Consider the following 12,661-nt stretch of genomic DNA (forward strand, 5'->3'; position numbering starts at 1 on the left):
AATGTTGTTAGAACTTTGCGGTGACCTGGATGGAATTAGAGTCTGTAATACTCAATGATTTATCACAGAAACAAAGATCTGAGTACCACGTGTCCTCACTCGTAAGTGGACCCTGAAGATTTATCATAATACTATAAGAAAGGGATCGGCAGTAATGGGACACTGCCAGCGAGGGAGGGCACATAACATCAATAAGGGTGCTCACACTTTATCTATACAATGACCATGTATATGCCTAATCCTGAATTGTATCCCACATTTTAAAAATAAAAGCATAAAAATTAACTATAGCTGTATTTAAATAAATAAATGTTGCTAGAAGGTTCAGTAGCATATCTTTTTAGGTAGCTTATTGCTAAGATGATATAAAAAGTGCTCCAAGCATCAAAATCCTTTGACATAGGAGCAACCATGTTACTTTGCTTCATGATACCTATCATAATGCTATTCAGGTAATAATCACTAAATAGGTACGTTTCAATTGAATGGCTACTTTGGATCAATAAAATTGAAGGAACTAGGAATCTCAGCTGCTTTGGAGAGAAAAAAGCAGAAATAGTTGCATTTTTTAGAATATCATCTGATAGGTTTCAGCGAAGAATTATTTCTTAGCACTGCTGTGTCAGAAAGAAAAAAACAACATATGCAGACAGATGTTCCCTTCATTGTGATAGATGGAGGAACTGGCAGCGTTGCTGAATGGGCATGAAACGGAGAAGTTAAGGTGCGTGACTCTAGGCGGGGTGCTTCCCTGCTCAGCTGATCATGTGCCTGTAAGGGGATTTCTTAAGGCCTGGTCCCAACTTGGGCAGTTAAAACTGATTAGGCCCAGTTAGGAAGTCTGGCCTCAGTTACCATCCTGGAAAGGAATATGTGAAATATGCAAACACTGGTGTGAGAAAGTCGGAAAGATGTGGTAACAGGGGCCCATTGGGCTGCTTTCATGAATTAAAGTCATTCAGCATAAGGGATTTTTTTAAGTACTCTATACTTTTTTACTGACTTATTTTGTGGACACTAAATATAATAATTTCCTGCAGGAGGAACAGCTAAAGTCTCACGAAAGCAAGCTGAAACAGATCACCACCGAGCTGGCTGAGCACCGTTCGTACCCTCCTGACAAGAAGGTCAAATCCAAGGATGTCGATGAGTACAAGCTGAAAGACCACTATCTGGAGTTTGAGGTATGTTGCATCTAAATGTGAATAGATGCTGATAACTGGGTTATTTTATGATCTGGCCATAAGGCAACTTTTTTTTTTCTAGTTGCTGTAACTGTGGGAGGCCTGCCCTAGCCCTGCCTCTAACTTTGGCACTCCTAACAAAGGCTAGGTCATGGTGGCCCTTTTTGTTTGTGATTCTATTTAAGTGCCAAACAAACATCAGAGAAGAAATGCCAATTTATACACTTAGAAGTCTGCCTGGTTGGAATAGCATGTGCCTGCTGTGAGAAAAAAAGAGGAACATGCCAGGGTGGACAGCTGCTTTCTATGTCCCTTTATCTCTTCCGGCAGGCAGCATTTGAGGGGGGAAAAAGCACAAGGCAGGAAATGAACCACAGGGTGACGTGAAGCATCAGCTTTTTCCTGCGTGTTCTTGCGGTTAGGCAACACCAGTACATTTTTCTTCCTACCACCTACTGCCCTTCACAAGGGGATTGATAACTTAAGTTGTGGCACATATATAACAGAGCATGTGGTTGTTAAAAAGAGTGGAGAGGATCCATATGCCCTGGTATGAAAAAGGGGACATAAAAACAATTTGATAGTAATATATTTCCAGACGTTTCCTTTGGCTTAGTTTCCTCCTAAGTTAATGTCAGATCCTAAGTTATGCAGGATCCTCTGACTCTCCCCTCAAGTACCACCTTTAGATATTTAAAGTGACTTTTGTAGGTAGCATGTAGTTCAAAATAGGAAGTATCAATTATTTTTTTAAAATTTTTGAATATACTTTTTACTGTTGGATGTGCTGAATCCATCTGTAGTAATTCTTATTCATTGTAGCTCTGGTCCCTTTTATTCTCATAATTCCTCTCCTTTGTTTCCATCTTATCAACCTGTTTCCTCCTCAGGCTTGACACTTAAAATCATCTGAATGCACAAATTGTGGATACAGATCTGTGTCTGTAGTGTTTCACGGCTGTCCCTTCCTCACCTTGGGATTGTTTTTATACTTTACTGCTGAGTCCTGGCTTTCTCATCTCTCACTTGAACCTGGTAGTTGACTCCTAACCCTCTCCTCAGTTCATCCTACATCCTTTTACCAGCCGTTTCTCTGAGGCTCACCCCAGACGATGGGATTCTTCTGTTCAACACACACCCTTGGTTTTCCCCTACAACACTCCCCCATCTACCTTCGGAGTCAAGTTCCAAACCTTAATCGAGATCAGTTGTTAATTAAAATCAACAAATCCTCACTTGGAGAGGATTTGGCATCTCTGCTTTTCCACATCTTGTCTTTCCCACACTAGCCTCCATACCTTTCACATTTCTGTTTACTCTCCCCAGACCCATTTATAGACCTTTGTTCGTCTACTTTCTTCTGCCTCAAATGTTCTCTTCACCATCTTCATTTCCAAAAGTCCTATTCATCTTTCAAGGTGCAGTCCAAATCTCTCCTATAAAAAGCCTTCTCTAGACTTCCTAACTGGGATTAATCTGTTATAGTATTTGCTACAATTTGCTTAATGTTGAGGTTATTTTATCTGTCTTTATAGAGAATTCCATAGCACCTTCCCCTACCCAAGACAGTGAGCTCTCAGAGGACAGGACCTCAAGTTCATTTCCAGCCTTTGTTCTATGCTTGCTTGTTAACTTGCTCAGGATTTCATGGAAGCCTTAAAAAAGTCTCTTTCTGAGTTACAATATTTTTGTTACCAAATGTGGCTTTTGATTCTAAAGATGGCTCACAACAGATCCATGTACTAATTTTCTTCATGGTCAAGCAAATTCTTATTCTGGGAAGATGACTATACCAAGAGAAATTTTCTTTTGGTAAAGGTAAAAGTTTGCTAACAAACTGTGGAAGACTTACCAGCAAAAAAAAAACAAAAACAAAAACAGAAAACTAAGTGGCTCATCTTTCCCCAGGCTTGTTCATTCTTGGGAAATGGAAATTCTCAAAAAGCAATCATTATTCTTCACACTTCTGGAGTGGCTTTCAGCCATAGACCTGTTTTGTTTCACACATGCTAATTAAATTTCCCAACACCTCAGCTCCTGCTTCTAGCGCTCAGCACCTCTACTTGAGCCCTTGACTCTGAAGGAAGAGTCTGTGGGGCAGGGGGTGGGGGCTGCAAGGCCATGGAAAGGTTGCCACTGCTAGAACCTTGCTTTTGAATCAACTGAGATGCCCCTTTTCTGAAAATGTAACCCACAAGAGCCAACATTTTCATTTGCTGACATGAAGTTAGACCAAGCTCTATAGACATTAAGTCTTGCTGTCATCAAATTGTCACCTCAAGGAGCATGGAGTTTGCATTCCGGGTCCCTTGGCTCTTCATAATCAGACTCACATGCTAATATGTCAAGCATGTTAAATTGTCTGTCAAGCTCATTAACCTGTGACTATCAGAAAGGTGGAAGGGTACCTTACTTGGTACAGATGTCTTCCAAAACAGGTTTTATAACAGTAATGCTTTTGAAAAGGTGAATTGTTGTTTTTCACTAACTTAAGTTTAATTGGCTTGGTGTATCATGTAGGGTCCACTTCGCTTTTATTGCATCCACCAGAATTTGTCTCATGTGAGTGCTAATAGGTACTTGTTGTGTAGCATCCTCTGCTTCATAAGCAGCATCCCCTGAGCAAGGCTGCTTCATTGCCTGACTAGGAGATATGAGAGTTATTGATCATTTTGTGTATTTTGTTCACAGCTCTATCCCCGACTTCTAGAACATTGATTAATTGTTACATATTTGTTGAAGACATGAATGAAATTGTATTATTGTGTATAAAAGACAGCATCAGAGGAAGTAATTCTCTGAGAAAGCTTAGTATCAATTCTTTTCACAGGGCTAGAAGCTCCCACAAAAACAAATCTGATAGGCAGGTTAGAGTAGACAGCCATGTCTGCAGTTCAGAGGGAACAGATGGGCAGAGACAGGAAGAGGGGCTTTAGTCACCAAGGAAGGATCACAAGCATGAATGAGCTCTCTCACCTATTTCTCAATAGGTCATCATCAAGAGGACCTCCCTTGGTTTCAGAGCAACTCTCATAATTTTCACAAATCATGGTACAAAAACACATCTATTTTGGCCGAATATTAAGCTGTTTTAACACCAGGAGTGTTCCTAACTTTATGAATTTCAGTTGTTTATATCCCAGGTTGCTTTGAATACAAACAATTCTTCATGGTGAGCCAAAATCACGGCTCTTTCCATGCCTTAGAAATTCTCTAAAACCCTGACTGACATTAAATAATTAGAAATTCTGGTAAATGCAGCGGTTCAGGGTTTTATACAATCTACAGAGAACAAAGAAAATTTTATCTTAGCCTGTTAGAAAAATGTTCACTTTTACTTAAAATAGCAAACTTCCCTTAGAATGAGCTGTCTTCACTGACTTAATTTAATTTGGGGACAAGGGTTGGTTGTTTTGGTTTTGATTGAATTGATACCCCTAAGCTGTGGCTGTTATTTTCTTAGAAGAGTTTGCTTGGAATCTTATTTTTGAAAGAGTTGTTAGGCATCACACATCTACACTGAGAAACCCACCATACTTTCCCAGTTTCATGAAATAAACAGAAATATTCTCATTTCCTTATAAACTAACTTATTTCTGGCCAGGCTCAGTGGCTCAAGCCTATAATCCCAGCACTTTGGGAGGCCAAGGCAAGGGAACTGCCTAAACCCAGGCTGGGCAACTTGGTGAGACCTTGTCTCTATAATAAATCAAAAAATTAGCCAATGTGGTAGCACATGCCTGTAGTTCCAGCTACTTGGAAGGCTGAGGCGAAAGGATCCCCTGAGGCTACCAGGTCGATGTTGGGGTGACCATGAGCATGCCACTGAACTCTAGCCTGGGTGACAGAGTAAGACTCTGACTCAAACAAAAAATAAAAATAAATAACATTTCTTTTTTTCAGTTCCCATTTTGCTTTAAAATGTTTTAATTGAGCCTAAGCTTCTGATACATTAGGAAATGTATCAAGATCTGGGGCAGATGAATAGCTTGTATCAGATATTAAAAAAGGCTCCAGCCAAAGTACAGTAGATTGAGCTGTGCTAGGAAACACCTGGGCCCTTTAAGAAATAATAACTGTTAGGGTACATAGGGTGAGGGTGGAGGCATGGATGGAGAGGGGCACAGCACTGCCAGAGCCAGCATGCCGGAGATTCGTGCCAGCAAACCAGAGATCCAAGTAATGCAAAGAATTGCAACACTCAAAGAGGTGAAAGAATAAAAGATTTATTTAAGAAAGGTTCACTTCCCACAGACAGGAAGCGAACCTATACTCTAGGTGAGTGTGGCCCCATAGCATGCCTACACTCTTGATGAGTGTGGCCCTGTAGCGGGCCTACACTCTAGATAGAGTGTGGCACCATAGCTTCTCCGAGCCCTGGCTTAAATCCTTTCCCCTGGAGATGTCGCAATCAGGTAGATGTGACTGCCGTGACTTCCTAATTGACCATCTGTAAATGTCTTGGAGATCCTGTGACACAGAGACCCGCTAATGTCTGTTTATATTATCACAGCCCCTAGAGAAAGGCATGACAAGGATTCTAGTGCTCCTGTATATTCCCAAACAGCATTCCTTAGAGCTAACGGAGGGTGTACTTCCCTTTATCTCCTGTGCATTCTCAATGGGTAGCTTCGGGGGATCCTTGACTTCCCTGTAGACAGCACCCAATCTACTGGACAATTGAATCCCCACCTGCTCCCCCTCTGAGCGGTCACAAGTCCTGTGATCTGCATAACTTTTGTAATTAAAAGTTTCGTGACTTGTACAATCTTTGCCCAATGCATGATGTCTTAGGCCTTGATAAACTCCTTTTACTCTAGGCAAGCTTGATTGCCACTATGAGATACCTCTGATACCTGACATCAGGAAGTCTGTGTTTCTGAAAAGACAAAATCAGCAAGGTTAATCTTTACTTAAAGTATGCATTTCTCCAAAACATAGATTCTACTTTTTCTTCATTGTGTCAGGGTTTAAGAAAAAGATTTTTAAAATGACTTCTCTCTCTCGGTCTGTCCTCCCAATAACATCATTAAAGAAATTCCCTTGATAGCCATGTCATGAGCCTTAATGTTTTGGCTTTATTTTTCTTCAGCATTAAAAACAACAGTAATCAAAAAGAAAAGATACTGTTATTCCAAGATATTTTTCATGCAGCATTTAAGATGTTTGCAGTAGGCTGAGTAAGGAATCTTCATGTGGATGTTGAGCAAGTCCTGAGGAGGGAGCAGGAGAAGAGGTAGAAGCCCGAACCTATTAAAAGACTGGACTGTGAGCAATTTACTATAGAGGGATTCCTGAAGGTCAGGTTAATAACTGGCTTCCAAGTGTCATTGTAGAACCATGTGGAAAACTGTTGCCAGCACAATGCATTGAATTTTATGTAGACCTAGTACCAATGTGTTTTTTTCTTTGTTTTGTGGCCAATACAGTGTTATATTTGTTTTTACTATAATTTGACTCATTTAGAAAAGACAAGCAGGTCTCCTTCCCACCATTTCCTATTATGTCACAGTTGAGAACTTTTCTACATTTGTATTATTGGCCTGGTCCCTGAAGACATTTGAGTTTGTAAAACCTATTATAGAGGCTGCAGTCAGTTGTATATGCTTTGAGTATTTATTAGATATTTGAACACAGACTTGAAATTAGTTGTCTGTTCATGATTATAAGGAGGATACTTCCAGGTATATGTGTTTCCAATCCAGCAGGTAAAAGAGAAAGTCCACTTCTCTGATGATTGAAACCGAAGTCTTAGAACAAAGGGCTTCTTAACTTAATGGACTAGAATTCAGCTGCATGCCCACTGCTGAATTGCAACCCTGAGTAGCATATGCTTATGGCTGAAGACAGTTGGGGCCCACACCAACCACATGGCTAGGGAATTCAATTTTAGAAATAACAAATGTCCACTATAACAAGACTTATAAATTTCTGGGGACAGAATATTTTCTAAAAATCTGGGGCATTCTTGAAGCATGATGCATCTTTTTCTGAATTTCTAGTTCCTGATGGCATTTGAAATGGCATGATTCCTTCTAAGATTGATGTATTTGAAAAAAAGAACACATTCCATTCAGTCATTCGGAAAACTCAAACCAACTTATATCCAGAAGCACATATAATATAAATCTCAAGTCATAAACCTTTAGTTTTACTATGGGATATTTTGTCACATAGTGTGTGGTCAGGTAGTTAGTTTAAGAAAATTAAGAAAAGTGTTAAGAAAATTATCTGATTGTGATTGTAATCTTATTTCCTTAGATTGCTTATGTTTTGTCAACATTGGAGAGGTAATTTTAACATTAGGGCCCATACTGTGGGCCACTTTTCCTTTCACAGAAGGAGTGCAAAGGCATATCTCAATACAGTGCCAGGGGTCACAAGGCAAACCTACCCTCTGAAACAAAATCTTCTAACTATTAAGTTATAAATGGCCTCGATCATAAAAAATACAAAGATAGCAGTTATTTCCCTTTTTCTCCCTAGTGAAAGAAAGGGAGAAATTCTATTAACCTACTTAAAGAAGATTAGTAGCAAGAATCTCAATCTTAGTAACTAAGTCTAGCCTGGAATTGAATGCCATCTCCTTTACAGAGACATCGCAAAGGTGATTTGCAATGTCTGGATCTGAGGAGCTGAAAGAGTGTAGGTTAATAGAATCCTTAGGGAAATTTATGAGTTTCCTTTTTTTTTAGTGGAATGTTAAGTAAAGACGGTGCCTAACTTAGGGTGGTTTGTAATTTTTTGACTTTATGATGGTACAAAAGTGATACTCTTTCTGTACGTATTCAATAAATTACATGAGATATTCAACACCTTTTAAAATAGGTTTCTGTTAGATTATTTTACCCAATTGTAAGTGTTCTGAGCACATTTAAGGTAGTAACCTAGGCTAAACTGATGTTTGGTAGCTTAGGTGTGAATGTATTTTTGACTTACAATATTTTCAACTTACAGTGGATTTATCAGGATGTAACTTAGTCATAAGTCAAAGAGCCTCTGTATTATAATTATGAGTTAAAAGCTGGAGATCTAATATCAACAGTTGTCTAGACACTCAGTATAATTAATAATAGAGGCACAATTCTTGCATTGTAATTTGAGATTTCATCTTGTATTATGTACATGATGAAAGAAGACTAAGAAGCTCTGGATTTTAATATGCAAATGATTATAGGTACCTCTGAAGAAAAAGAAGCCTGCAATAGGATTCTTTGAACCACATTTAAGTAGATGACTGCAAAGAACTTGGGCCATTACCTGAGAAGGAAAAATAAGCAGCCAATCATGTCACTTGATATGACTCCCTGTCCCTAAATCTCTCCTTTGTTTACTATGTGTCTGAAATGCCTACTGTGATAAGGGTCACTCAATATGATCTGCAATAAAAAGACAAATATGCTCACAGATAAAATTGTAAAATTGGAAAAAAAGACTAGACTGGGAGTCCATTTGAGTCTGGTAATTGATGTGTTTGGCACACAGTTATCCTTTCTGAGAGTCTCCTTTTTATAAAAATGAGATGGAATTGGTGAACTAGCTGATAAGGTCCCTTCCAACTCTACATTTGTTAGGTGAATGGTCCTTAACACGAACTTGCTTATTAGATTGCCTTACTCTCACAAAGATTTTTAAGAGTGTTAGACACAGAAAAAGAATATTTCTATTTGAGAATGTCAAGTGATGTAGACCAGGACCCTCCAAGAGAAATATAATGTGAACCACCCATATGTAATTTTAAATTTTTTAGTAACTACATTTAAAAATTAAAAGAGGAGGGGTGGTGGGATTGGCACTGCTAGGGGGGAGGGAGAGGCATACCTCATCAACAAGGGTACCTGCATAATCAACGTTTGTATACCTAACCCTGAATTGTGCCCTACATCTTTATAATAAAGAACGAGAGCAAAATTTAGATAACATTTTCAAATAAAAAATAAATAAATAAAAAATTAAAATTAAAAGAAATGAATGAATAGAGTAATATCAGCAAGATAGCAAAATAGGAGCTTTCTATTTTCATTCCCCTGCAGAAGCATTGATTTAGGCTAATATTCATGGACATAAGTACCTTTGTGGGAGTCCAGGAATCTAGTGGAAAAGTTTCAGCACACTGTTGAATCATAAAATCTGGGAATAGACACATTGAAGAGGGTAAGAAGAAAAGTTTCACTATACCTACATTGTCCCCACCAAAGCTCACTGCAAAAAGAGGGCCACCCCAACACACACACACATACACACACACACACACACACACACACACACACACACACACGCACACACACAACCTGTAATTTCTTCTACACTGGGGAAAGTGAGAGTGTAATTAGTGAGCACCTGGTTCCCCTAGACATGCAGGATACTGCCTAAGAGGCTGAACCGTTTCCCACTCTACCCAGAATATCAAGGTGATCGGTACAGCTGAGTGGTTGAGAAGGACTGGAAGGAGGAATGAAAGCCCATGGAGCCTTCTAACTGCTCTGCAGACTCCCGTCAGAAAGCTCTGCCCAAGCTGCATGGGATGCCTCACCTGCTGATCCCTTCCCCCACCTGGCACACGGGCACTCCAGACATTTCCTGCATCTACTACTCCCAGCTCCACCCCAGCCCAGCAGCCTCAAACAGCAAGTGCAGACCTCTTGCACTCCTGCACAGTCACCCAAACTGACTCTTCAAGATTCAGAGAAAGCACTCAAACTTGAGCATTTCCACCCTGGGGAAAGCAAAGGAGAGAATTCTCGACAATCAGCCTTGCAGGGCCAAGAGAGGACATACAGTTTAAGAATTACCCCTCAATGGGGAATGAGAGGTATGGACATATCGTAGAAAAGGTCTGAGAGGGCCTTAGAATCCCTAGCTGGCTTTTTGTAGAAAGTATTTTTCATCCAAAGACGATAGAGACTAGAAGAAATAACTGGTTTTTCAAATGCAAAAACAACATTGCAAGACTTCAAGGAACACAAAGCATCAAGGAAAAATCAAAGAAACCCAGTAATATTATCGTAACCAGTGCCAAAGAAACAGGCTTCTATGAATTGCCTGAAAAAGGATTCAGAATAATTGTTTTTTAAAAAAACTCAAATCATAAGAATACAAGGATAAACAACTCAATAAAATCAGAAAAGCAATGCAAGAACAAAAGCAGTTAAAAGTTGGAAATTATAAAAAGTTTTTACACAGAAATTTTAGAAATGAAGAATACAGTGGATGAAAGTTCAAGATGCAATAGAAGATGTCAACAGCATACTTGATAAAGCAGAAGAAAGAATCTGTGAACTTGAAGACATGTCATTTAAAAAATAGTCAGTGGGGGAAGAGAACGAAGAAAGACTGTGGGATTCATGAAACATCATCAAGAGAGCTAATTTTTACATCATAGGAGACAAAGAAAAGGGACAGAAAGCTTATTTAAAGGATACCTATTTAAAGATTGAATGCTTCTGAAATCTGGAGAAAGACGTGAACATTCAGGTACGTGAAGCTTAAAGACCTCCAATCAGCTTCAACCCTAAGAATTCAAGACATATTATAATCATACTGTCAAAAATTAAAGACAAAAAGCATCTTGAGAGCAGAAAGAGAAAGGGGATTGAGGAGTGATGTCTGCAAGATGGCAGACTAGACATACCTGTCACTCACAAAAGAGAACCAAGGCAATGAATAAACAACTAAAACTTGATGGGAGTGTCAGAGGGAAAGTATTATAGTGCACCAAGGGAGTGATGAGATCCCTGTGGTACTTAGAAACCCAGGAAGGCAACATAGGGTAAGGGGTACCCTGTCTCTGCCATTTCATCCCCCCTGCTAGAATCACCTTGAGGGGATAAGATAAGCAAAAGGACCCCTCCCCTCCCCCCATGCCCCACAGCCTGCATTGCCACTGCAGACACCCGCAGTCCTTACTACAGCAGGATACCACAGTCCTTGCAAGTCCTGAGCCCAGTTTGGGGAGCTGCCTGAAATTCATGCAGCTACGTTGCTTTGGATTCGGAGCACAAGTTGTGCATCCTTCACTTCACCCTCATCACATAAGCTGCTGTGATATGGAACCAGTTTGAAACCAGATTCATTGCTAGAGTGCATCTTGCTTTTGGGACCAGTTACTCCAGCACCCCTTCAGCTTTGAGGCTCCACCATCCTTCTCCCAAGCCCACATGGATGGCTACAGTACTATAACCCCAGCTGCTCAGAACCTGGCTTTCCAGGAATAGCTGTGACTCAGGTCCCGCAGAGCAGGGAAATTAACCCTAGCTGGCTAAATCACTGCAAACCTATACTCTTGGCCTGAGAAACATCCCAGAAGACCCACCAAGGACAGGCTCACTCGTGAGCCTCCAGAATCACCATGTGTTCTTGTGCCCAACCAGAGCTGCAAGCAACAAATATGCCCTTGGCATTATGACTGTGAGCTTACACACCTGGCCTTAGAAACAACTTGATGTACCTGCCTTCAATGAACACACTCCCAAGCAGGCCAAGCAGCCATGCACTAGATCTCCTAGCTCTGAAAATAAGCAGATATACCTGCCCTTGAGCCAGCTAAACCATTGTACACTCTTGTCTCATAGATGAAGAGGCAACTTGGCAGACTCATCCCCAGCAACCTCATCCCTGAGCTGATAAATAGCTGTGCACTTGTGCCCCTGACCAGAGAAACAGCTCAGCTTACTTGAACCAGACAAACTTGCTCATGAGCTGTCTGAGCAGTCACAGATCTGCACCTTTGGCCAGAAGAACAGCCTAATAGTCATAGCCCAGCAAGCCAGCCCCCAGGTTGGCCAACCAATGTCCATGTGCAGTGATCCTACCTCCAGCAACGTCATGCCATTGCTGCCACAAATTCTTATAGTCTAGACTGCTGAATTACTCACAAAAATCACATAACTGTATTACAGCTGAACAAACTTCATGGAGACCACACTCTGTTCACCAGAACCAAAACCAGTGCACCCTACCTAACTGTTACTCAAAGACCCATCTAAAGGAATAAGTCTTTCCCTACAAAAACTACTCCTTAAAACTGGAAGAGGCACTGTTCTGTCAGATGTATAGACATCAACACAGTGACACAACAAACTTAAAGAAGCAAGGAAACATGATGCTTCCAAAAGAACACAATAATTCTCCAGCAAAAGACCCACAACAAAAAGGAATAAACAAGATGCCAAAAGCCATTTAAAATAATCTTAAGAAAACTCAGCAAGTTATAGAGGCATACAGATAGATAATTCAACAAAACAACTCATGATCTGAATGAAAAATACAACAGATAAATATTATTTTTAATTGAACCAAATAGAAATTTTGGAACTGAAAAATAAAATAAATGAAATAAAAAATGCAGTTAAGAGCTTCAACAACAAACTAGACCAAGCAGAAAAAAAGAGTTTCTGAACTTGAAGACAAATCTTGAAATAACCCAGGCAGGCAAGAAGAAAAAAAAAGAAGGACCATAAAAAAGAATGAAGAAAACT

General features: G+C 40.0%; 1 protein-coding gene across 1 annotated transcript in view; it reads left to right on the forward strand.

The window, feature by feature from the left end:
• Window positions 1-12,661, forward strand: part of LOC103262333 (PH and SEC7 domain-containing protein 3) — a 268,506-nt gene that overhangs the window by 236,475 nt on the left and 19,370 nt on the right. The window contains exon 12 of the mRNA XM_008059950.2: window positions 1,041-1,184. Within this exon, the coding sequence (XP_008058141.1) occupies window positions 1,041-1,184 (144 nt within the window). The remainder of the gene's footprint in view (window positions 1-1,040; window positions 1,185-12,661) is intronic.

Source organism: Carlito syrichta, unplaced genomic scaffold, assembly GCF_000164805.1.
Source record: "Carlito syrichta isolate Samal-C Ts95f unplaced genomic scaffold, Tarsius_syrichta-2.0.1 Scaffold304454, whole genome shotgun sequence".
Lineage (NCBI taxonomy): Eukaryota > Metazoa > Chordata > Mammalia > Primates > Tarsiidae > Carlito > Carlito syrichta.